Consider the following 25,523-nt stretch of genomic DNA (forward strand, 5'->3'; position numbering starts at 1 on the left):
TCAAATGGGAGAGATTCAGGATGATCAAAAGCACCTGACTCATTGAGCGGGGTTCCTTTGACCGCCTACCACCCCGTGATCTACACATCGACACCTTATCAGGTGTATCATACAATCATGATACCATATATTACGCGGGGCTGCTTGCGTTTGTCGCTTCATCCAGTGTTTCGTTTTGTCATCTTGTGACTTGTGACTGTGTCTGCCTACCAGCTCGCCTCTGGCTGGCTGTTACTTACTGCTGACCTATCTTACCTGGTCTATCAGTCTCCCTCACCTTCGTCATCCTCCATCTTCACCTCTTCCATCATCGTATCCTAACTCTGTCTGCTATTCATCTTCAACAGTGAGATAATCTCACCCAACCTCTGATTTCATCACGGTCTTTCGATCTCAACAACCTTCCGACCTCGCCTTATCCGTTATCCGCCCTTATCTATCAAGATGCGGTCGAAGTTCAAGGACGAGCACCCTTTCGAGAAACGCAAGGCTGAGGCTGAGCGTATTCGCCAGAAGTATGCTGATCGTATTCCGGTATGCTCATCGCCCCTAAGTTTTGGGAGAATGCTATGAAGATATTACTTCTTCCAGGAGCAAGGTTCACTCTCACCGCTTGTTCGGGTACTAACTAAGCTACCTCTTCCACAGGTCATCTGCGAGAAAGTTGAGAAGTCGGACATTGCTACTATCGACAAGAAAAAGTACCTAGTGCCTGCGGACCTTACTGTTGGCCAGTTCGTCTATGTCATTCGCAAGCGCATCAAGCTCTCTCCCGAGAAGGCCATCTTCATCTTCGTCGATGAGGTCCTGCCACCAACCGCCGCGCTCATGAGCAGTATCTATGAAGAACATAAGGATGAGGATGGCTTCCTGTACATCACGTGCGTTACTCCCCCTCTTTCGTCCCTTAGGACATGTACTAACATCGGTTCTTCAGATACTCTGGCGAGAACACTTTCGGCGACTGCTGAGTATCAATGGGTCCTTCTTAGCAAATGGAATTCTCCGCACCGTCAAGGTGTTCGATTCATGGACCTACGTTTCGAGTTCGTGTTGAAGTCGATTGATCCATGATGAGATAGATGGACTGCTCGAGCTGTGCGGTGGTATCTCTCATTTACGCAGGCGTTATATCGGGTGTGCAACGATTTCTTTTACTTTCTTCCAACGGACTTGATTGGCGAACTAGTTATGGGTTTGATGGCTTCTGGTGAATGAATTATCTCATGATCTTGGTTTGAATGCAGTCGTTCAATTCATGACGAAGTTCCGAGTAGTTACTCCTTCACCCGAGACCTTCCTCGGCCTTAATTCATATTAGTCTGTCAGCATCAGTTCAACCAGCTTTGTATGATCTCATGTCGTAGTTATTTTAGGACGTTATCACCGAAGCTGTGCAATGATGCCTGCCCTGATTCTCTGTAGAAGGGACTGTGCCAGGGCCGAGGGTGTCTCTGTGATTTTATATCCCACGAGACATCAAGACAATCCCTAGCTATCCACGATCAAGCCTGAGAACTTAATCCAACTGCTGATATCTCATCAACTACGAAGCCAGGGCTCAATAGCAGCTACCAATATATCCCGAATGGACTAGTCCAGACTGCCAGTCCGATCTCGCCCCGGATGCCCTGTCCCATTTGGGATTAGCGCCAGAGACCTGTTTCCGCTCGGAGAAGAAGAGCGCAAGTGATGGACTGATTTGCTTCATCTCTCATATCTTTTCCCCTCGTCCGGAGTTCTGTGTTTCGTTATTATACTTCTTTTATAATTGGTTCTGCTGCCTGATTGCCAGTAATCAGTTTAGTCTTGTTTTCATTCCTTCCGCGGACAATCTGTTTTTTGTTTCCGCTTTTTTTCCTCGAATCTTTCGAAAGTTTTCCACCTTACAAAAACAAAATGTCTCCTGCCATCGTTCAAGCCGGTGCTGGCTCTGCCTCTAAGGATGTCAAGAAAGAATCGGCGACTGCTCGTCTGCTAGGCTCAGGTATGTTCGCGCTCGAACCGCAACCCATGATCAATGACTAACTTCCCAATCACAGGAACCGCCGGTATTGCCGAATTGATGGTTTTCCATCCCGTACGATCTCCCTCTAGCAAGACGTCAGTCGATCATTGCACATCTGGACTAATTCGAAACTCAGGTTGATACCATAGCGAAGCGATTGATGAGCAATCAGACACGAGTGAGTGACCGGCTTGTTGCGACTGCGGGCGGGTTTGTGCGGAGTGGCTGACGGATACCATTACCAGATCGCATCCACCGAAGTCTTCAACCAGGTCGTCTTCAAGGAGTACGCAACTGCTCCTATCGGACGCAAGTTCACCTCCCTCTTCCCCGGGCTGGGCTACGCTGCTGGATACAAGGTGAGTACAGATACGAACTTGCGGGGTCCGAGAGTCAATGAGCTGACAGTATTCGAAGGTTCTGCAAAGAATTTATAAGTATGGTGGTCAGCCTTTTGTTCGGGACTATCTCGCCAAGCACCATGGCTCCGACTTCGATCGTGCTTTCGGAAAGGGGACTGGCAAGGCCATCATGCACGCTACTGCTGGAAGGTCTGTCTCTCTATCGGGACTTGGGGACTATATGTGCAGCTTTGGCTGACCTACAATAGTTTGATCGGTATCGGAGAAATCGTCCTTCTGCCCCTTGATGTTCTGAAGATTAAACGTCAGACGAATCCCGAGGCCTTCCGTGGACGTGGCCTCTTCAAGATCATCTCCGACGAGGGTATGGGACTCTACCGTGGCGCTGGCTGGACTGCAGCTCGTAACGCCCCCGGATCTTTCGCGGTATGTTCCTCGCAGCTGGGCTAGATCAATTCTGTATGGATAGAAGACTGACCGCAGCATACAGCTCTTCGGTGGTTCCGCTTTTGCAAAGGAGTACATTTATAGCTTGAAGGACTACAACAAGGCCACATGGGGTCAGAACTTTGTGGCGTCCATCTGTGGTGCTAGTGCGTCTCTGGTCGTGTCTGCTCCTTTGGACGTCATCAAGACTCGTATCCAGAACCGCAACTTTGAGAATCCCGAGTCTGGCTTCCGAATTGTGTCCAACATGATGAAGAACGAGGGATTCACCAGCTTTTTCAAGGGCCTGACTCCTAAGCTACTGATGACCGGGCCAAAGCTCGTTTTCAGCTTCTGGCTGGCCCAGACCTTGATCCCTGCATTCGGACAGGTTGTCTAAATGTACAGACGATTGGATTATGTTGAGCCTGTAATTTTTTTTTTGTTCGTCTTTCTTCAAGGGCTTTCCGGTGTGATGATAAGCATTCATCCTGTTCTGATAGATCTGCTACGGGTCATTGGGTAATCAAAAGAAAAAAAACTCCACTTAATTTTCAAGTCTTGAGCGTTGCAGACATCTGGAGACGGTAGTCGCACTTTCGTTATGTGATGGGTACTTTTCCATTGGATAATCAGTGTGTTTAATTCAGATAAGCAACTCGTCTGATATAATAGTCTGATTTTCACATAATAGTAAAGTAATTCGGATAATTTAAGCATTGGCTTTCCAAGCTAGACCTCTTCTTTGAAGTGGTTATATGTCGAGGGTTGTGAACATATATGTCACCTGGAAGCACGAATCCATACTATCTAAATCTTACAGGGCGTCCCAACGAGAAAGTCCAATGAGCCCTAGTAAATGACTACGTTACTCAAGGACTTGCCAAAAAGCGAGTAAAGCAATTTGTATGTACTGATAGAGAAGCTCTCCTACCACGTGACCTAGATCTCTCTATCTCCGCAAAGAGCGGATAAATCAAGCTACAACCACAGACAGCTACAGCTTCACCGGATGGGATACGGTGTTTCAAGACTGACACATCGACCTTCAGAGACCAGCCCTACCAATACGGAGTGCAATACCAACAACAGAGCAAGTCCATCACTATGCCGATCTACCTGATCTCCAAGTACGTGCATACCGGCCAAATACAACCAACGTCCTGGAACCCGGCGAGCAAGAAAAGACACAGGCTCGGACGTCCACGTCGACCTAGACATCGACACTAACAGCCGTGAACACAGATTTGCAGACCCCATCTTCGCCTTTACGATTGGTACCTCCGCGGCGCTCATTCGGATCCGCCGGGAGGAACGAGAGAAACATCCCGAACAGGCGGGGGAGATCGGGTTTGGGACCATCGCGAAGACGGGGGCGGATCGAGTTCGGAGATGGTGGGCGGGTGATTTTGAGGGTTTATAATGTCGGTGCCTTTTCTCTCTCTGCCGTATGGGTGTGAGAGCGGATGATTTGATATAAGTTCGACTATGATACCTGTATACTACTCTACGATACCCGAATAATGGGACTCGAGCTCCTGGCTCTATGTCCGGTTGAAACTGATATTTTCGCAAGAGTTGTGCGGCTTACGTATACGTAGCACGAGTGTCAAAGACTGGTGCACCTACGAGAGATTAAGAGAAGTAGTTTTGATAAGATTCCATTGCTCATTAATTAGGAACTTTTCCCACCGAAGCATGGCAGACCATCATGCATGGAAACAAACTAGAATCTATGCAGTCATCGCAAAAGAAAAGGATCCCGTAAATTCGTAAAACAAGACATGAAAGGAAAAGCAAAACCCATTATTGCCTGTCCAGATATCACAAGGCAAAAGAGAAGAAAGGAAAGAAACATCGCTGGGCTAGACGTTTAGTCAAGCTCCTCAGGGCGCTCCTCGACCTCGTCAGCAGTGCGGGTAGCACCACCGGGGGCGGCACCGCCGGGGGCGGCACCAGCGGCACCACCGTAAGCAGCGGAGATGATGGGGTTGGCAACGCTGGAGTAAATGTTAGCATACAGTTCAGGTGAGGTGAAAATTAAAGGGAAATAAATGAAACATACCTTTCAAGCTCCTTCTGCTGGGACTCGTACTCGTCCTTGGTGGCAGTCTGGTTGTTGTCGAGCCAGCTGATGATCTCCTCGACCTTGCTGGAGACCTTCTCCTTATCGGCATCGCTGATGTTGAGCTTGCCCTCGCTGATGGTGTTCTTGAGAGAGTAGGCGTAGGACTCGAGACCGTTCTTGGCCTGGATACGGGCAGCCTCAGCCTCATCCTCCTCCTTGTACTTCTCGGCATCAGCCAGCATGCGCTCAATCTCCTCCTTGGAAAGACGGCCCTTGTCGTTGGTGATGGTGATCTTGTTGGTCTTGCCGGTACCCTTCTCAACAGCAGAAACGTTCATGATACCGTTGGCATCGACATCGAAGGTGACCTCAATCTGGGGAACACCACGGGGGGCAGGAGGAATGCCGGTAAGCTCGAACTTACCAAGGAGGTTGTTGTCCTTGGTACGAGCACGCTCACCCTCGTAGACCTGGATCAGCACACCAGGCTGGTTGTCGGAGTAGGTGGAGAAGGTCTCAGACTTCTTAGTGGGGATGGTTGTGTTGCGCTTGATCAGAGGAGTCATGACACCACCAGCGGTCTCAATACCGAGAGAGAGGGGAGCAACGTCGAGCAACAGGATCTCGTTGGTGGACTTGGAAGAGGTGTCACCAGACAGGATAGCAGCCTGGACGGCGGCACCGTAGGCAACGGCCTCGTCGGGGTTGATGGACTTGTTGGCCTCCTTGTTGAAGAAGTCGGCGACGAGACGCTGGATCTTGGGGATACGGGTGGAACCACCGACGAGAACGATCTCGTGGACGGAGGACTTGTCGATCTTGGCGTCACGCAGGACACGCTCAACAGGCTCCATGGTAGAGCGGAAGAGGTCCTGGCAGAGCTCCTCGAAACGGGCACGGGTGATGGAAGTGTAGAAATCGATACCCTCGAAGAGAGAGTCGATCTCAATGGAGGTCTGAGCAGCGGAAGAGAGGGTACGCTTGGCACGCTCGCAAGCAGTGCGCAGACGGCGGAGAGCACGTGCGTTGGTGGTGAGATCCTGTTGAACAAAGTTAGCCACTGTCAAAAGAGATACCATGGGGGAAAGGTGTTTTAAAAATCCGTACCTTCCGATGTTTACGTTTGAATTCGTTTACAAAGTGGTTAACGAGACGGTTGTCGAAGTCCTCACCACCCAGGTGAGTGTCACCAGCGGTAGCCTTGACCTCGAAGATACCCTCCTCAATGGTCAGGAGGGAAACATCGAAAGTACCACCACCAAGATCGAAGATCAGGACGTTACGCTCGCCCTCGGCCTTCTTGTCAAGACCGTAGGCAATGGCAGCGGCAGTAGGCTCGTTGATGATACGGAGGACGTTCAGGCCGGCGATGAGACCAGCATCCTTGGTGGCCTGACGCTGAGAGTCGTTGAAATAGGCGGGGACGGTGATGACAGCGTTGTTGACAGTGCCACCGAGGTAGGCCTCAGCGGTCTCACGCATCTTGGTCAGGACCATGGAGGAGATCTCTTCAGGGGTGAACTGCTTGGTCTCGCCCTTGAACTCGACCTCAATGATGGGCTTGCCGCCCTTCTCGACGACCTTGAAGGGCCAGTGCTTCATATCAGACTGAACCTCAGCATCTTGGAACCGACGACCGATCAGACGCTTAGCATCGAAGACGGTGTTGTGAGGGTTCATGGCGACCTGGTTCTTGGCGGCATCACCGATGAGACGCTCGGTGTCGGTGAAAGCCACGAACGAGGGAGTAGTACGGTTACCCTGGTCGTTGGCAATGATTTCAATGCGGTCATCTCTGAAGACACCCACACAGGAGTAGGTGGTACCCAAGTCAATACCGACAGCGGGAGCCATTGTGAAGAAGGGAGGAGGGGTTTGTTAAGAAATAGAAAGAAAATATAGGTGGATCGTGAAGGTAGAGTTAAGGAGAAAGGTGATTACTGTACAGTCTCTAAGGGGGGAAGGAGGGAGACAACAGGAAGATAGAGAGTAATTCCAGTGAGAAGATTGTGTGTGTGAGAAAATTGAGTCTGGGAGAGTCAGGAAATTGTGCGAGAAAACATTGATATAGTAGAGGGCGGTGAGGTTGAGCTCCAGCGAAGCTTCTAGCAGGAGAGAGCTTCGATGAGCATCCACCGTGTTCGATGGGCTTCTATCAGGAAATTAGCTGGATCGGGCCAATTCTACAGGTGTCGCGATGATTGGTGTCAATTCAAGAACCATCAGGTCATGTTCTGGGCCTTTCCGCTAGTTTACCAGCGGTTTCTCGACGGATTGGGCTTCTTTGTCTTGCAAATCTGGTCTCTCAGCATCTGGTGGAGGATGATTCCATGAGTATTTTTTTTTCCCTTTTTTAGGCTGCAGATGGCGGGGTCGCCGGATGACGTAAAAATCTTCCGATTTTTCTTTCTCTTGTCTAGCTACTACGTTCACTACCATACGATTCCGATAATACTCAGCATTAGAATCACTATAATCAAATCAATTCACTCAGAGATAGATCTCTCGTCATGATGACTCTTAGCGGAAAGCCTAATAGTGCAGCAGTCCGTGGCAGAGACTCTCGGTTTCCGTGAGTGTCTTTGGTGGGGTATGGATACTTCTCCCCATTTCTTTCATCTACCAATCTGACGTTCAGCAAGTGCGGTGACTGCATCATACCTAGGTACCTTATTGTGCCACCAGAGTAAGAGACGCCACTTGGAGAGGACTAAGTACCTGGAGATAGAAGCATATCACCTTCCCACTATCTCCGTAGTTCATGACAGCTTCAAGATTTCAGTTTCTAGAGATCTATGATTACCGTTTGACAGGTTGGCTTCCCTGGATGACCTACATAGCCCTCAGCTCTCTCATCCCCATACGGGAGATTCTCCTCTCAGGCGCTTGAGCCCTGCCTGTCGGGTATTCTGATCTGGAGCACGGAGTATACTGAGGTGATACTCATTGCCTTTATGATTGATCTTCGGTTGCCATGGTAACTGAAAGAGATCTCACAGTCTACTCTTCTTGCAGACACTCCCCTCCATGGATACAAGCCTTGATTAAATATACCCCTATGAAGAACACAGGTATTGAAACCTTCCCAAAGACCGTCACTATTTAAACTGGATGCCTAGTCCAGGGTTGTCCAGCCAAGGAGACCTTGTTCAAGGTTGAAGTCCAGCTTCTCTTATAACCGTTTCTGATTATGATCATTGTTCTATCAATTGCCTCATAGAACCTTCCACAGCTGAAGTTTGCACAGTTTGACCAGCACTAGAGGGACGATGGGCTCGTCTTGCACTGAAGTATTCAGAAGCATTAAGACACCCTGCTGATATTTGCTGTCTTGTTTGGTCCCGAGATCAGATAGCATCAAGGAGACCTCTCGATTGACAGATCATTAGCTAGTTAAACCCAGAACTATTTAGGATAGTAGTCTTCAAGTACGGAGTGCTCCATCTGCGTTTCTGCTCCCCTTGTTGAGCAGCGGTATGAATTCCATGAGCCCCAGGCCTTAAATAATCAATCCTGAAAAGGTATAGCGCATCACAAGAGAGAGCTGTGCTGATCAATCCTGTGATCAGCCAATCAGCGCCCGGGGACTCGTGGGATGGTGCATCTCCCTTGCGGTTGATGTGTTTTTGGTTTCCTGTCCGCAGCTCTTGTTGTTACCATTCCTCAACGACATTAATTTCCATCCTTGCACTCCGTGCAGTACTTAAGGTCCTTCTGCACTTCCCTCTCAAGCTCTCTTTGGAAGTCTCCTTGCAATTGTTTCTCCCTGTTTTAAAGGTACTCATTTCTGTCACCTACTTCTCCTAATATCTGTACTCAGAGACACTTCGAAACAAACCAACAATGGGCGACAACCACCAGGCTACTCTCAGCAACGATCCTGCTGCCAATGCTCCCGATGCGGCCGCTGCGGATAAGGGCAAGGGCAAGGCCGCTGATGAGCCTTCCCTGGAAATGAGCATGGACGAGGAAGAGGACAGTGATGAAAGCGAAGCTGAGGAAATGGTGAGTTCGCATCGCCCCATGTGATGTACTACTCAGACGCTCAAGCTAACTCATCTACTCATAGATGGCGGACGGTATGTGCTTCTAAACCCATATTTCCTTTTCCTCTCTTCTTTCCATTTCTGGAAGACTTCGCGGGAACTATTTCAGAGGGCTAGTCATGCTAACCTAACCATTCTACAGATGATGACGATGATGACCACGACAATCTCGAACCCATCTCTGAGGAAAATATCATTTCTGGAGGTCGTCGGACACGAGGCAAGACCATCGACTTCCAGGAGGCGGCCGAGAAGCTGAAGGCCGAGGATGAGATGGACGATGAGGACGATGACGATGAGGAATTCCAACCTAACGACGAGGACATGCGCGATTGATTAAAAGACGTCTTATGGAACCATTAAAATAACCTGGGAATGGGAATTGTGAATGGGACGGCAGGCGCAGGTTCATTGGGGGCTTTCTGTTTCTATTCCAGTTAAATCATTTCTTCTTCGAGTATGCGCACATACTGTGACGAAACGGATCTATTGATACTGAGCTTGTAAACATTCTCACCCCGACGACAAGAGGACCCCAACCTAGTATGTGATCAGGGTGCTAATTCTACACCCCTCTTCCCATCCTATCCTCGCATAAATACTTGCAGCAGCTGTACAATTCTAAACTTCTAAAATCAGATCTCTTATTTGTCGGTCAAATCATTTGGAGGCCCCTAGAAAACATTCAACATTTCGTGCATCATCACTCACGTGCGGCGGTTGAGCGAGTCACAGACACCCAAGTGGCAACTCCGTCGTGTTGTTGTTTCGATTGTCTCGCCGCAAGCAGATCGCAAAGCTTTGTTCAGACGATGCAGTTCGGGATCTGGCTGAGATATACAAGCTGATCCTGCAAGCTCTGCATATTTGAACACTGATCATCATGCGCACAAATTAGCTGGCGGTGAGAATCCTTCGTCAATTGGTGTTCTCCGTGTCTCCTGAATTGCACCATCTCCCAGTTTACGACCATCTGTTATGTCTTCACGGTATGACCGATCAACACTAAATATGGCGTCCGTGGATATCTCGGAACTAACTTGAATTCTTACAGATTTCCACGTTCTTCGCTTCATCAGCGCGATCCCCGCGCCTCTTCTTCTCTCTTCGATTCCTACGGCGGTGGTTCTCGACCCGCCAGCCGCTCACCGGCCAGCGTGGGCGGGTATAGTTATGGGGGCTACTCTGCCTCGAATGCCGATGGGTACATGAACGGGGGCTCCACAGGTGGTTTCCGAAAGGCCACCCCCAATGCGAAGTGAGTCTTGCCCGCAAACACACCTCACAATACCTGTTTGATGCTCATGGGTGAAGGGGCCAATATTCCGACGCAGTCCTCGACCATCTCGAATCGCAAAATGACGCCCAGGTCGAAGGTATCAGCGCGAAAGTGAAGATGTTGAAGGATGTGAGTCCGTCATTCTTGCTGTTTATTTAGAGCGACATCACGAACGCGATACTGATACTCCTGGCAGCTTACACTCGCCATTGGCGATGAAATTCGAGATACATCTACCATCTCAGAGCTCAACGATGCATTCGACAACACTCGCGTGCGCCTCCGTGGTAACATGACTCGCATGCTCCGGATGGCCGAGCGTACGGGTGTTGGCTGGCGTGCATGGCTGGGTTTCTTCCTGGCTGTTTTCCTGATCTTCGCATACGTGTGGCTGACTTAGGCCCTATATCGGACGGACTGCCTACATCGATAAATACCTGATACCTCAACCCGGTGACATTTTCCGTCGCCTCCACAGCACACTGCACTACCCCAGGTACCCCTTGGCCTCCGTCTAAATAATAACTCTCACCCGTGGGCATACATAACTTACTCCTTATAATGTCTTCTACTTCACTGCTGCATAGTCCATTCTGTGGCGTTTTCTGGCGCTGTATGTTGCACACTGTGCCAAAGCCATACTGAACACTATTCTTTTCCATCAGTCTGTTATTCTTTCCCCCGGTAATGCCATGTCACCGCCTGGCGCATGTGTTGATATGGTTTTGAAGGGCATAAGGGTGGCTCATGCTATTCACTCAAACACTGTAATATCTTGCTCGCACGACATGTATGTATATATGATCTCATTGGGTAGGAGCAGAACTAGACGGGAAGTTTTATCTTATAGCCTTTATGTCTTCATTCGCTTCTATATCTCCTTTGCTCCTGATCGTCCTCTCAGCCGGGGCAAGAGGATTGAGCTAGTGTTATAAGTCTCCGTCTGTATGGTGTAAGCAAACCTCAATGCAATGGGGACATTCCAAAGCTTTCCTCGAAACATATAAGTAGGGATATTGTATGCTCTGTTCAACTTCTGCTCATCAGTCACATGTATTATGCAGAATCAAGAGGCGCGTCCACTGATTACCATGTACCAACCAACTCCCTCCTATTGATGGACCCAAAACCTCTAAGCCAAACGCCGGAAATCCGGATAATATAAGGCAGTGAATGTGCATACTTAGTACCTGGCAACCGTAGCTGTCCGTTATCCGGAAGATCAGACTCATTCAAGACTATCCCTTCCACTACGCCGCCTCGGAAATCTTCCAAAGCCGCTCTGGGGGCTTGCCTGGCTTGCCAACGACGCACGGAGATCACCCTCGTCGAACATCATGCCACTAGAGTCGAACGCATCGCCGCCGCCACTCCAGCGTTGTAGAAATCGTGTCTGGGCTGGCGTTTCCCGGCTGCGATGGGCGGACGGCGGTGGTAGGCCACGGTTGCTGGATATGGTGGCTCGAAGACCCTGTGCAGCAAATTGGTCATGCGAGAAGCTCTGGTCATCTTCGTCGTCAAACTCGGCATCGGTGTCGGTGTGCTGCCATTCTTCTTCTTGTTCCGATCCATTTTCCGCTGCCTCGGGAACTTCGTCGTCCAGATCACGCTCCATCCCGAATGCATCTTCGTCTCCGTCCTCGACTACGTCGCTCATGTCTTCGCCCTCGTAATCATCTGCTGCGCTGGGGATCTCGTCGTCCAGGTCGGCTTGGTTGTCGAAGTCAACAGTATCCTCCACATTCTCCTCGCCTTCTTCTTCTTCATCATCATCATGTTCGTCATCGTCATCGGCGAACGCTTCAGGAATGTCATCGTCTAGATCCCGCTCCATGTATCCCTCCTCATCCACGTCTTCGTCCTCTTCCAGTCCTTCCTCTCCTTCCTCCACGAGTCCGTCCGCATCGGCATCGGGAATGTCGTCATCCAAATCCCTCTCCATACCCGTATCATCCGCCTGGTCATGCATCGGATTCCCAAACTCATCCAACCCGGGATCAGCCGCAGCCGCAGCCGCCGCAGCCATCTCAGCCGCCGCGGCCGCGAGGGCCTCCTCCCGCTCGGCCTCCTCCTCCTTCATACCCAGCATGGTCTTGGAGCATCCCGCCGGCTTGATCCACGAGTATCCGAACGAAGCGATGTTGTTCTTGCGGGCGCGGAGAGCGCGCTCCTCGAGCTGCAATGACGATAGGCTGTTGCCGGGGGCAGTTGCTGCTCGTCCATTCGGGGCATTGTGTCCATTGCGACGTGGGTGGCCGTGCGGTGGCGCGTCCCCGGGCGACTGAAGGTGTTGATATGAGGTGCGGTGGAATTGAGAGGAGCCGAACCATAGTTCATGCGACTGTTTGAATGGATGTTAGTTCGTTGAATGACGGGGAGTCCAGTGCAATTAGAGATCAGCATACGTCGCGCGGCGTAATCAAGGGAAGAGACAGCATTATTGGTGATATTCTTTTCTCCTCCTTGAGTAAAGCTTCTGTCGTGGAAGACCTCGGTGCCCAGGGGATGGTCAGGTCCAGCACATACAAGACCTCCTGCTTTCTGCAATTGAATCAATGGTTCTAGGCAGTCGTTTCTTTCAGATCAACAGTCGACTACACGCCAGCCGGCGGTCAATTGGATTTGTATATAGAGTGTATTATGACGTGTTCAAATGATAAAAAGCAAGTGCGGAGAAGAGAACGAAAAACAGAAAACAATGAAGCTCCACTATCGCGCGGGGAACCATAGTATCTCCAAAGCCAAAACAATACAACACCAAGTCCTTGAGAACAACAACCGTTGAGAGTTGTAGATGATGAGAGAGAATAAAGAAGCTGAATCTTTCTTTTGAATCCAATCGGTCGCGGTGTCGTTCATCAACGCGGTTACGACGCCCAGCATATATTGGAAGTAGCAAAACTTCACAAGCTTCATAGCATATACGTTGATATCATACACGGAGTCAAAAGGGTCTTGTGTCAAGATGAAAATTTTGGCATCAATATCATTAAGTGCTCGAATTAACTACTATAGAATCTAGATATAGATGCTAGCAGCCTTTAGCTATGCACATTGCATTGGAGCCTCGTCAACCGTCGACTCATGAATGCAGCATATCCTAGCATTTGGACAAAAGGCTCGTATCGTAAGAAAGAAGCAACACAGGTCTCTATGGGATCAGGCTAGTAGTAGCTCTTAGAAGAACTATCGGCAATCTCTGGAACTCTCGAGCAAGTTAGCTCAGCCCATAATTGAGGAAACGTGCGGACATGGCCCGATACTGAGATTGCATTGTCTCACTGCATTGTCTCACTGCAATGTGTCTGCAGACAATCGTTTGCAATGCTTCAGCAAAGAAGAACCATCAGATCATGGTGGCAGGCATCCCTAGCTCAATTGTGCTGCCTTTGAGCAAGAGATCATTCCACGAAGCCCAATTCCTCCATCACGCGAATCTTTCAAAAAGACGAGCAAAGGGTCTCGCTTGGGAGCACGCTGAAAAGGATCACAGGTGTAAACCCACGAGCTATGACTGGAAATAATACTAGCGGCGAGATCCGAAATGGCTCCGTTTCAATTCGATACTGCTGATAATGAGATCTGACCATCCATGCAGATGCAGCCCACAATGTGTCTATACCGCCCTCTCCCTCGCTAGCGGTCTTTGGACTTTGGAGCTCGTTCCGTACAGTCCCTCGGAGCCTGGTAAGAGTCCGATTTCGGGCGTTACAACGGGCTTTCCGCAAATTCCCGAATAGTTGCAGTCTTCCGCTCCATCAACCACATCACTTCCGGTGAACCCAAAGCGGACAAGAGTGGTCAGGAAACCTCGGGATTTCCCGGAAGAAAGCAATTGGCACTCCGCTGGGTCACATGATGCCTGGGGTAATCTGCTGTATCGTATCTTACCCGAGAGAACGATGGGAGATTAGATGAAAAATAGAGGACAGCTCACATGCTGAAGGGTACTACAGCATCATGAGGCTGCCGCTAATTGGCCTGTCTGCTCCTGCCAGGCCCATTAATAATTTCCCAGGCTGCATTGTTTAGTGAATCCCTTAATGAGTCGAAGTTGTGAGTCACGTTATTGAGTCTGAGTAGGCTTCGTCTGCTTTCGGAAGTCATCATAATAGGCGATATGATTCGTTCGCCCTTCCCGTGTAGTATATTCTTCGTCTGGAGGTAGCATGATTCCAAGTGCTTTCATTCCGAAAAGGGAAAGTGTCCTGTAAGAAGTCCATCAATCGGCCGAAGGGTCCTGCAATTTATTTGTCTGTCGCAGAATAAAGGCGACAGCATGGTGAGATGATCGACGGATCAGAGTCGGTTACAACCCATAGCTGAATGACTTACGACGTAGCTCTTCACCTTCGCTATTGCACTTGTTCGCAATGATCGACGAGTCGAAAAAGGCCAATCATCCAGTTTCCTTGATGGATATTGGTACTGATGGGTGAGAAACCCAAATGTTGAATGCGTTGGGTAGGCGCCAGGTAGCCTAGGTACGGAGTAGATACCTGAAGGCAGTCGTTTCGTGGTGTGGTGGACGCTGCGGAGACTCAGGGAGATTGGAAATCGATTGATTTATGTATTATTATTATCATCACATTTCTTCAATTAAGCTCTTATCGCGCGTGTTTGAGTCGGGATTGACAAGCCCACGCTGGAAAGCCCGAAACTCAATCATATGGAAAATTAGCAGGGACTGCGATGCATGCATAAGTGCATCTAGCTGCGTACCGCTCGTATTCCGGGGTGCTGGTTAAATCCGCCACGCCTATTGGTCGGGGCCATACACCATCAAAGGGAGGAGGGGAGGGACCGAGGGAGGGGGTAAGAGTGGGTTTTCCCCAGGTGTATATCTCAGGATTCTGGAGTTCATAGTCCACAATCCCACATAACCATGAGCCACTACTGAATAGGTATGGAATAATGGATTATTATGGAGTACGGAGTGACCCAGACATGATCTGAAATGAACAAAACCGTCGAGAGTAGTGGTACTGGAGGGTGATATTTGGTACATCCTAAGAGAAGAATACGGGGTTCGGAGCCGAATCAATAACATATGGGGTAGATTATTATCTACATTGAAGCGCGATAAGCTGCTTGATCATTTGATGACCTCAAAGAATGAGATGGCATAATTTCAACAAGCCAATCTGTACGCAGTTTGATTACCGCTCGGAAGTCCCGACATCGGGGGTTGTTGCCTAAGGACAGCAAGAAGTGATTTGGGGAGGACGGAGGAAGGGGAGGGGAGAGGAAGCAAGGGGAAGAATCCAGGACGGAAGAGGTAAGGCGCTAGCTTGGCCGTTGTCGGAAGTTGTGGTTACAGGCTTATTCTGGGCGGACATTCAACTCCAAGGCTCTAATGGAGGGCAACGGACCAACGGTAACTGCTCCGTGCCAGTAATTCACCCGGCTTTGCTCAGCAATTTGGATCATGAAACTTATCGTAATAATACATAGTCGGTACGAGCTTGTACACCCAAGCTATGGAGGCAGTATCAAATGTTTAGTCCATACACCTCACTCTGCCTTGTGAAAATCAAATCGCATACCTCTCTCTATTTACTGAGAAGAATCTACTCGGTGCAATATGGTCAATTTTCGCTAATGTTCAGCGTGGGGTACTATTACCATGCTGGCTGTAATGCAACCTAGTGTGAGTGTGACGGTTTAAGGCACATATGGACAAGAGCAGCCACTGGTCAGCATTCAGCGTTAATAGCGCCAGCACTTGGAGTCGACACCCCGGTCCTTGAGGTAAGGCTGGATTTCAAGGCCATCTATCGCTCAGTGCACGCCGTTGTCGGCCGGTGGCTTCCACCAGAATCCTTCGGGTGCGCCTTTGAGCAGGCTTGCAGTGTCGTGCATCCTACTAAATTATTTTTCTTTTTTTGCCTTTCTCTGTCGGTCTTCTTTCTTCCGATGCCTACACTTCCAAGTTCCCAATGAGCGCTCGACCAGAAACCTGTGAACATCCCTTCTGCCTGCCTAGCGGTAAAGGTCATGTATAGACACCCAAGGTACTTTCGATAATTGAAGTCTTCAACTGGAGGACAACCTAAGCAACTAAATCCTTGTACTGCCCCACATAGCGACACCCACCCAGTTGGTTACCGGCCATGCGGCCCTTCATGCTGCTAAGTCTAATGATATTATTAAGACTGCAAGTTTTCGAGCATCTCAGAGCCGGGATCTCCTTGGTCAAGGGCAGAAGCCTGTCGAAGACTCGAGAAGTCATTGCCCCTTTGCATAGTGCATACAATTGACTATATGTGGACGAATCAACCATTCCCAAACTGGGTCTACTGCAGTGCTCTCCGTATAGGCTCTCAAATATTAATCAAGCGATTGATATAGGAAATCGTGCAATGGAATCGTTTCAGATCTTGTCTCTTTGCCTTTCTCATAGGAGACGTGCAAGTCCGAAGAAGTCAATCAGAAGCGATGATAATTAGACTGCTACCAGGCAGACTACAGTACGAGCCAATGACTGATACGGGAGCTGTACACAAATATTCATATGGCTTTCAGTGCTGATGGATGAGCGTGAGGGGAGAACATTACTCCAAAACGGGGCCAGTCACATCCAGATGAGCGTTCCGAGGCAAAATCCAATTATCCAATTAATGTTGAAGAACGGACTCCAGTTGTTTATGAATATGTCCATCCTGAATGGACCATAGCCATGGATGGATACCGTTCCAAACGAAACGGCGTATTGTATCTCGGCTCGGGTGGTAAATCAATTGAACCAAACTCATGCGCTAGCGTCGTCTTCTTTTGCTTTTATTTTTTAAGGATAATCTACAGTCAGAAGCTAAGGCCCATGTGCCCCACTGGGTTTGGATCTTGACGTAGTGAAAACCTAATCTTTTTAGGTCCAGGTTGAAAAGCCTCTCTTCTGATTGGTGGGCGATGTCTTATCTCTCTCCTGCTGGAACAACCTACTAAGGTCCTGCTTATGCTGGAATTCCCCTCCATCGTCAAATTCATAGGACATGATGCACTCCGTATGTCCGGACCTTCTATTTGGCAAGGATTATAGAATCAATGATCTTCCTCAAGATTCGTATTTGTGAACGCTCTTCTAATCAATGTGGCAAATACCGAGAATGGCTCCTCTCCTGCTCTTGAGTTGTGTACGGAGTGCGCCGTAGGTTAGAAGGACCACCATCTCACCCGAAGCGGGATTGAACGGGCGTGAAGGAATAGCAAATTTGCCTTTTTCCGGCAAGAAGTACGGATACAGTGGACATCAATCTTCACAGAAAATAAATGCAGTACTCGGGCTCTTTGTCACAAGAACTATGCACACATCGTACTATAGATTTTGCTCTGTTTGTCCATATCGCCTGTCATCCTACTGTACAGAGCAAGGGAGTCCGCTAAAACACTGGATACAGTGCCTTGCATTCTACCCATAAAGACTAGATGCCAGAGTAAATGATGACAAACTGCATTTCGCCACGGTGGGAGTAGTCCTTGACATATCCCAGATCCCAGGAGCAAATTTACCTTCTACCGACATTGATATCGTCCTTTCTTTGCTAGGTGCCTAGTATTCACCTAATAGTAGTGTTCTTCAAATTTTGGCACACTAAGAGCAGCCATACGGATAATATAGTTACCTACTTACCAGAAATTCCCAGAGTACATTCGCCCATCGGAGTCTCGAGGTGGATTCCCCGGACCTCTCCCCCCCGTACGGTATCAGTGTATCGTTCGTTACTCACGGAATTTACCTTGCAGGCTTGGTCGTCCCGCTCCACTGCCTCTGGCTATTTCTCCCCCCCCCTCTCTCCTCCTCATTTATTTTCTGATCTTCCTTCTTTCCTTTCTTTCTTCCTTCTCTGCTCTCTTACCATCACTCTCGAAGTTAGACGCTGGGTCAAACACCATCTAGACTTCCCTAATCTCCCTTAGAAACCCGCGTTTTTGACCCCGAATACCTGTGACGACAGTCTAGACGCATCTTTCTTTTCTATACAACTACTGGACGGCTGCCCCGCCCCGGTCTTGTCTGCAACGTCCCTATTTCCAGTCCCAGTGCAGCGACAGTCTTCCCAACCCTGTAATTCCATTCTCTGTCGGTCGCCGGCGGAAGAATGGGTCTTAATTTGCAGGAACTCTATGGCCAAAATATAGTTGAAGAGCAGAAACCGAATGAATATTCGGAGTACCAGCCAAAGCGTGGCTATGGCTGGGCTAACACTCTGCCCGAGAGGCAGGGTCTCTATGACCCCGAATATGAGAAGGATGCCTGCGGTGTAGGATTTGCTGCGTATGTTGCACATCTCCCCATGGATGTGATCTGCAGGTCAGATGGTCCAGAACTAGCATCGACTAACTCCTGCGGTTATCTAGTCACATCAAGGGCAAACCAAGCCACAAAATTGTCAGCGATGGTAGGACCTCCCCTTTGGTAATCGTCATTAAGTACGATCGAGTAACAGCTCGCTGACCTCTTGCTTCACTGATAGCCCGCAATCTGCTTTGCAACATGACGCATCGAGGAGCCGTTGGCTCTGATGCACGAGACGGTGATGGTGCCGGTGTCATGACCAGTATTCCGCACAAATTTTTCATCAAGAATTTCGCCCGAGAAGTCGGCGTTGAACTACCTCCGCTGGGCCAGTATGCTGTCGGTAACTTGTTTTTCAAGCCGGATCAGGAGTCTCTTAAGGAGTCTACCGCCAAGCTCGAGGAAATCGCAGAATCCCTCGGTTTGCGGGTTCTAGGGTGGCGTGAGGTCCCTCGCGACTCAACCATCTTGGGACCTGCTGCTCTGTCCAGAGAGCCGATCATCATGCAGCCATTTGTGGTCTTGAAGTCCGCATATGGTGAGGGAAATAAGCCAGAAAACACCGATCCTGAGTCGTTCGACGAGAGGACTTTCGAGCGCCAGCTCTATGTTCTTCGGAAACGAGCCACTCACGTCATTGGTCTCGCTAATTGGTTCTATCTGTGCTCCCTCAGTAACAGAAACATTGTCTACAAGGGTCAATTGGCCCCTGTTCAGGTGTACCAGTACTACCATGACCTCGTCAATGTTGATTACGAAGCGCACTTCGCTCTCGTCCACTCCCGATTCTCTACCAACACATTCCCGTCTTGGGACCGTGCACAGCCTCTGCGATGGGCTGCCCACAACGGTGAAATCAACACCTTGCGCGGAAACAAGAACTGGATGAGAGCTAGAGAAGGCCTTCTTAAGTCTGACATTTTCGGTGACGAGCTGGATTCTCTGTACCCGATCGTTGAAGACGGTGGTTCTGACTCGGCTGCCTTCGATAATGTCCTGGAGTTACTGATGATCAACGGTGTTCTTTCTCTGCCCGAGGCGGTCATGATCATGATTCCCGAGGCGTGGCAGGATAACCCGGCCATGGACCCTGCCAAAGCTGCCTTCTATGAGTGGGCTGCTTGTCAGATGGAGCCTTGGGATGGACCTGCGCTCTTCACGTTCTCTGATGGGCGTTACTGTGGTGCGAACTTGGACCGCAACGGTCTGCGTCCTTGCCGTTTTTATGTGACCGATGATGACCGTATTATCTGTGCCTCTGAAGTCGGTGCCGTGGACATTGACCCGGAAAGAGTCGTTCAAAAGGGTCGTCTACAGCCTGGAAAGATGCTTCTGGTCGATACTGTGGCCGGTCGTATCATCGATGATGCTGAACTGAAGCACACTGTCGCCCACCGTCAAGACTTTGCCGCATGGCTCGACAAGGAACTTTTGAAACTGCCTGACATCAATCGGAAGTTGCTGGAACAGCATGTGGATCTTAGTTACACACTCGACGGCACCACTGTTCAAAACGACCCTCGGCTCAAGGCCTTTGGTTATTCTTTCGAGCAGGTCAGTCTGCTTCTTGGCCCTATGGCTGCCGATTCGAAGGAAGCCCTCGGTTCAATGGGTAATGATGCTCCATTGGCCTGCATGGCGCAGCAGCCTCGCCTTCTTTACGAATACTTCCGCCAGCTCTTCGCTCAAGTCACCAACCCTCCCATTGACCCTATTCGGGAGGCTGTTGTCATGTCTCTCGAGTGTTATGTCGGTCCTCAGGGCAATCTCTTGGAGATGGATGCCTCGCAGTGCAACCGTCTGCGTCTTTCCTCCCCCATCCTGAGCATCCCCGAGTTTAATGCTATCAAGAACATCAGCCAAGTCTACAATGACTGGACGGTGAAGATCATCGACATCACTTTCGAGAAGAAGAAGGGTGTCCCTGGTTACCTCCAGGCCCTCGATGACATTTGCGATGCTACCACCGAAGCAATCCAGAATGGTGACAAGATCATCGTCCTCTCTGACCGGGCAACCTCCGCCGATCGAGTTCCTGTGTCCGCATTGCTCGCTACGGGTCTCGTGCACCATCACATGGTCCGCAATAAGTGGAGATCACTGGCGGCTCTCGTTGTCGAAACTGCTGAGGCTCGTGAAGTCCACCATATGTGTGTCCTGGTTGGTTATGGTGCTGACGCCGTCAATCCCTACCTGGCCATGGAGTGTATTCTCAAGATGAACAGGGAGAAGTTGATTCGCAAGCAACTTTCCGATGAGAAGGTCATTGAGAACTACAAGGCTTCTTGCGACGGAGGTATCCTGAAAGTCATGAGCAAGATGGGTATTTCTACCCTGCAGTCATACAAGGGTGCCCAAATCTTCGAGGCTCTCGGTATTGATGACAGCGTCATTGACCGATGTTTCGCCGGAACTGCCAGCCGTATCCGTGGATTGACTTTTGAGCTGATCGCTCAGGATGCGTATGCCTTCCACGAACGCGGATACCCATCTCGTTCCATCATTGAAATTCCCGGACTTCCTGAATCGGGCGAGTACCACTGGCGTGATGGAGGCGAGGCGCACATCAACGACCCCGTCAGTATCGCCAATGTCCAAGATGCTGTCCGTACCAAGAACGACAAGTCTTACGAGGCTTACGCGAAGGCCGCTCATGAGCAGATCAAAAACTGCACTCTGCGTGGTATGCTCGAGTTCGACTTCGAGCAACGGAGCCCCATTCCTATCGACCAGGTTGAGCCTTGGACTGAAATCGTCCGTCGTTTCGTGACAGGTGCCATGTCGTACGGATCCATCTCCATGGAATCTCACTCCACATTGGCCATCGCCATGAACCGTCTTGGTGGTAAATCCAACACCGGTGAAGGTGGTGAAGACCCTGAGCGTAGCAAGCGACTGGAGAATGGTGACACCATGCGCTCTGCCATCAAGCAAATTGCCTCCGGCCGTTTCGGTGTGACTTCCCACTACCTTGCCGATGCCGACGAGCTGCAGATCAAGATGGCCCAGGGCGCTAAGCCTGGAGAAGGTGGTGAGCTGCCCGGCCACAAGGTCGTCGGCCCCATTGCTCACACTCGTTACTCCACTCCCGGTGTCGGCCTTATCTCGCCTCCACCTCACCACGACATTTACTCAATTGAGGACCTGAAGCAGCTTATCTATGATCTCAAGTGCTCCAATCCTCGGTCCCGCGTTTCCGTGAAATTGGTGTCTGAGGTTGGTGTCGGTATCGTAGCCTCCGGTGTCGCCAAGGCCAAGGCTGATCATATCCTGATTTCCGGTCACGACGGTGGTACTGGTGCTTCTCGCTGGACTGGTATCAAGTACGCCGGTCTTCCATGGGAACTGGGTCTCGCCGAGACCCATCAGACTCTGGTCCTCAACGATCTGCGTGGTCGTGTTGTGGTCCAGACTGACGGTCAACTTCGCACAGGTCGCGATATCGCTATCGCCTGTTTGCTGGGTGCTGAAGAATTCGGTTTCGCCACCACTCCCCTGATCGCTCTAGGTTGCATCATGATGCGGAAATGTCATCTGAATACTTGCCCTGTTGGTATCGCAACTCAGGATCCCGAACTCCGCCAAAAGTTCAAGGGCACACCCGAACACGTGATCAACTTCTTCTACTATGTGGCTAATGAGATGCGTGCTATCATGGCCAAGCTCGGCATCCGCACTGTCAACGAGATGGTTGGACGTGCTGAGTTGCTCAAGGTCAGGGAGGACATTCGCAGCGCCAAGCAGGAGAGAATTGACCTCTCCCTCATCCTGACTCCCGCTCACTCCCTCCGTCCTGGCGTGGCTACTTACAATGTCCGCAAGCAAGACCACCGTCTGCACGTCCGCCTTGACAACAAGCTGATCGCGGAGTCCGAATTGGCGCTCGAGAAGGGTTTGCCTTGCAGAATTGAGTGTGACATTGTCAATACTGACCGTGCCCTGGGCGCTACTCTGTCTTACCAGGTCAGTCGCCGCTACGGTGGAGCTGGCCTTCCTCAAGACACCATCCACGCCAACATCAAGGGCTCTGCTGGTCAGTCCTTTGGTGCTTTCCTTGCTCCTGGTATTACTCTCGAACTTGAGGGTGACGCCAACGATTATGTAGGCAAGGGTCTTTCTGGCGGTCGTCTCATTGTCTATCCGCCTCGCGGTGCTGCCTACAAGGCAGAGGAGAACATCATCATCGGTAACACTTGTCTCTACGGTGCTACCCGGGGTACCTGCTACTTCCGTGGTGTGGCCGCTGAACGTTTTGCTGTTCGTAACTCCGGTGCTACTGCCGTCGTTGAAGGTGTTGGTGACCACGGTTGTGAGTACATGACCGGTGGTCGTGTGCTCATTCTTGGCTCGACCGGTCGTAACTTCGCTGCTGGTATGTCCGGCGGTATTGCCTATGTCTTGGACATGAACCAGGATTTCCTCTCTAAGGTTAATATGGAGATGGTGGAGGTTTCGGGCCTGGAAGACCCTGCTGAGATCGCCTTTGTTCGCGGTTTAATCGAGGACCACCACCACTACACAGGCTCAGAACTGGCTGCTCGTATCCTCCTGGACTTCACCCGTGCTCTTCCCCACTTTGTCAAGGTGTTGCCTACTGATTACAAGCGCATTCTGGAGGAGGAAGCTGCCAAGGCAGCAGCTGCTAAGAAGGCCGAATTCACTATCCCTCAGCTTCCCAGCACTCCTGCCGAGAAGCCCAAGCACAAGACGGAAGGAGAGGAGAAGAAGGCCGAGATGCTGGACATTGAAGACAGCGTAAGCGACTCAAAGACTGAGAAAAAGAGGTCCGCTTTGATCCTTGATAAGACGAGGGGTTTCATGAAGTACAGCCGACGCAGCGAGAAGTACCGCAACCCGGCTACTCGTACCCGGGACTGGGCCGAGCTGTCGAGCCGTCTCAGTGAAGATGAGCTCAAGTACCAGTCCGCTCGCTGCATGGACTGTGGTGTCCCCTTCTGCCAATCTGACACTGGTTGCCCTATCTCCAACATCATTCCCAAGTGGAATGAATTAGTATTTGCGAACCAATGGCAGGATGCTCTCAACCGGTTGCTCATGACCAACAACTTCCCGGAATTCACTGGTCGTGTCTGCCCTGCCCCTTGCGAAGGCGCCTGTGTGCTGGGCATCAATGAAGATCCTGTGGGCATTAAGTCTATCGAGTGTGCCATCATCGACCGTGGCTTTGAGATGGGCTGGATGGTTCCTCGTCCACCTAAGACGCGCACTGGCAAGACGGTCGCTGTTATTGGATCCGGACCCGCTGGTCTCGCCGCTGCAGATCAGCTTAACCGTGCCGGGCACAGCGTCACTGTCTACGAGCGTGCTGACCGTATTGGCGGTCTGCTGATGTACGGTATCCCCAACATGAAGCTTGATAAGAAGATCGTCCAACGCCGTGTCGATCTTATGGCCGCCGAGGGTGTCAAGTTCGTCACCAACACTGCCGTTGGCCCTGACAGCGAGGTGTCCCTGAACTCGCTGCGCCAGAGCAATGACGCTGTCATCATCGCCACTGGTGCCACCGTTGCCCGCGATCTGAAGGTCCCTGGCCGTGAGCTGGACGGCGTACATTTTGCCATGCAGTTCTTGCACCGCAACACCAAGTCTCTTCTCGACTCGGGTCTCTCTGACGGCGAGTACATCTCTGCCAAGGACAAGCACGTTGTTGTCATTGGTGGTGGTGACACTGGTAACGACTGCATTGGTACCTCTGTTCGCCATGGCGCCAAGTCTGTTGTCAACTTCGAGTTGCTGCCTCAGCCTCCACCAGAGCGTGCCCGTGATAACCCATGGCCCCAGTGGCCCCGTATCTACCGTGTCGACTACGGCCACTCCGAGGTCAAGACCCACATGGGCAAGGACCCTCGCGAGTACTGTGTCATGTCTACTGAATTTGTCGACGACGGTAACGGTCACGTCAAGGGTATCAACACTGTCCGTGTCGAATGGACCAAGAGCGCCTCTGGCGGTTGGGATATGAAGACCATTGAGGGTAGCGAACAGTTCTTCCCTGCGGACCTTGTCCTCCTTTCCATGGGTTTCCTGGGTCCTGAAGACCGCCTTCTCGGCGATGAAATTGAGCGCGATGGCCGTAAGAACGTCAAGACGCCTCCAGGTCATTACTCGACCAGTGTGTCCGGCGTCTTTGCTGCTGGTGACTGCCGCCGAGGACAGTCCCTCATTGTCTGGTAAGTCTACACGCATAAATTATTGACTCAAGGCTGGGTAAACCAACGGACCGTAACTAACATTGTCTTCTAGGGGTATCAACGAAGGCCGTCAATGTGCTCGTGAAGTTGACAGCTTCCTGACGGGCACCAGCTCTCAGCTTCCTGTGACTGGTGGTATCGTACGCCGGCCAGCCATTGACATGGTCCCAAAGACAAGCGAGATCACCACTGTTGTCGCCTAGACGACTGGGACCTTGCTACGTCTGGGGCTGTGACAGTATTTCCATGATGATAATGATTTAAGATATCTTTCTTTTGTTGTTGAAAAGTTCGTTGATTGATCCCGAATCCATTACAGGGTGGTCAATTGTATCTACCATGTTAGGCGCATCACGATTACATGGATGTGACCGAGGGAGGCTCACTGACTCTTTTCACCTCTCGCACCTCACTTTCTGATTATTCTTCGGAGAAAGGCGAGTTGACTTTTGTTTGCAGCGTCGTTTTACAGGATCTTATGGTGAACATTAAGGTGTCGCCGGAGCTTTTACGATTCCCGCAAGTTCTATTGTCTTTGTTTATGTACATATCCTTTTCTATCATCAATCTGAAACTTATTCTGTATTTTTTGTGCTGTTTGTAGTGTCAAAGGGGACCGTTTCGAAAACAAGGAAACAGAGTAATTTCAGTCTGACAAAGTGGAGGATTGACCTCGGGTCTTCGTGTAAATCTGCTGGCAGGAATGTAAAAGAAAGACACATAGGAGGCGTACCTCATCCGTCTGCGGTTTCGTTCCATCGAGGACATTGTTGATTGCTGATAATGCTGCTCACCCAGTAGGGTGTCCGAGAAAAGAGTTGAAACT

The 25,523-nt window shown here is 50.3% G+C and overlaps 8 protein-coding genes across 8 annotated transcripts, besides 3 other annotated features; 6 read left to right on the forward strand and 2 right to left on the reverse strand.

Annotated features, from left to right (window-relative positions):
• Window positions 1-444: 444 nt before the first annotated feature.
• Window positions 445-971, forward strand: NFIA_017280 (autophagy-related protein 8; the record flags this gene model as incomplete). The annotated part of the gene is made up of 3 exons (XM_001264923.1): window positions 445-534; window positions 649-881; window positions 938-971. The coding sequence occupies 3 exons, from the start codon at window positions 445-447 to the stop codon at window positions 969-971; spliced, it is 357 nt and encodes a 118-aa protein (XP_001264924.1).
• Window positions 972-1,899: 928 nt separating this feature from the next.
• NFIA_017290 (putative mitochondrial GTP/GDP transporter Ggc1) lies at window positions 1,900-3,196 on the forward strand (the record flags this gene model as incomplete). Its single annotated transcript, XM_001264924.1, has 7 exons — window positions 1,900-1,987; window positions 2,043-2,080; window positions 2,145-2,186; window positions 2,254-2,367; window positions 2,426-2,559; window positions 2,619-2,796; window positions 2,861-3,196. The coding sequence occupies 7 exons, from the start codon at window positions 1,900-1,902 to the stop codon at window positions 3,194-3,196; spliced, it is 930 nt and encodes a 309-aa protein (XP_001264925.1).
• Window positions 3,197-3,903: 707 nt separating this feature from the next.
• NFIA_017300 (uncharacterized protein) lies at window positions 3,904-4,219 on the forward strand (the record flags this gene model as incomplete). Its single annotated transcript, XM_001264925.1, has 2 exons — window positions 3,904-3,926; window positions 3,979-4,219. 2 exons carry the CDS (start codon window positions 3,904-3,906, stop codon window positions 4,217-4,219), a joined length of 264 nt encoding a protein of 87 aa, XP_001264926.1.
• Window positions 4,220-4,669: 450 nt separating this feature from the next.
• Window positions 4,670-6,718, reverse strand: hsp70 (molecular chaperone Hsp70; the record flags this gene model as incomplete). The annotated part of the gene is made up of 3 exons (XM_001264926.1): window positions 4,670-4,796; window positions 4,862-5,904; window positions 5,972-6,718. The coding sequence occupies 3 exons, from the start codon at window positions 6,716-6,718 to the stop codon at window positions 4,670-4,672; spliced, it is 1,917 nt and encodes a 638-aa protein (XP_001264927.1).
• Window positions 4,719-4,753: a microsatellite.
• A 1,989-nt stretch (window positions 6,719-8,707) lies between the features above and the next one.
• NFIA_017320 (histone H2A.Z-specific chaperone CHZ1) lies at window positions 8,708-9,246 on the forward strand (the record flags this gene model as incomplete). Its single annotated transcript, XM_001264927.1, has 2 exons — window positions 8,708-8,873; window positions 9,053-9,246. 2 exons carry the CDS (start codon window positions 8,708-8,710, stop codon window positions 9,244-9,246), a joined length of 360 nt encoding a protein of 119 aa, XP_001264928.1.
• A 642-nt stretch (window positions 9,247-9,888) lies between these two features.
• NFIA_017330 (SNARE domain- containing protein) lies at window positions 9,889-10,589 on the forward strand (the record flags this gene model as incomplete). Its single annotated transcript, XM_001264928.1, has 4 exons — window positions 9,889-9,899; window positions 9,965-10,168; window positions 10,225-10,318; window positions 10,386-10,589. The coding sequence occupies 4 exons, from the start codon at window positions 9,889-9,891 to the stop codon at window positions 10,587-10,589; spliced, it is 513 nt and encodes a 170-aa protein (XP_001264929.1).
• An 828-nt stretch (window positions 10,590-11,417) lies between these two features.
• On the reverse strand, window positions 11,418-12,627 carry NFIA_017340 (uncharacterized protein; the record flags this gene model as incomplete). Its single annotated transcript, XM_001264929.1, has 2 exons — window positions 11,418-12,530; window positions 12,595-12,627. 2 exons carry the CDS (start codon window positions 12,625-12,627, stop codon window positions 11,418-11,420), a joined length of 1,146 nt encoding a protein of 381 aa, XP_001264930.1.
• Window positions 12,190-12,233: a microsatellite.
• Window positions 12,628-13,458: 831 nt separating the features above from the next.
• Window positions 13,459-13,487: a microsatellite.
• A 4,801-nt stretch (window positions 13,488-18,288) lies between these two features.
• On the forward strand, window positions 18,289-24,900 carry NFIA_017350 (glutamate synthase (NADH); the record flags this gene model as incomplete). The annotated part of the gene is made up of 4 exons (XM_001264930.1): window positions 18,289-18,464; window positions 18,548-18,588; window positions 18,664-24,676; window positions 24,750-24,900. The coding sequence occupies 4 exons, from the start codon at window positions 18,289-18,291 to the stop codon at window positions 24,898-24,900; spliced, it is 6,381 nt and encodes a 2,126-aa protein (XP_001264931.1).
• Window positions 24,901-25,523: the final 623 nt, after the last annotated feature.

This window comes from Aspergillus fischeri, genomic scaffold (genome assembly GCF_000149645.3).
Source record: "Aspergillus fischeri NRRL 181 1099437636249 genomic scaffold, whole genome shotgun sequence".
Taxonomy (NCBI): Eukaryota; Fungi; Ascomycota; class Eurotiomycetes; order Eurotiales; family Aspergillaceae; genus Aspergillus; species Aspergillus fischeri.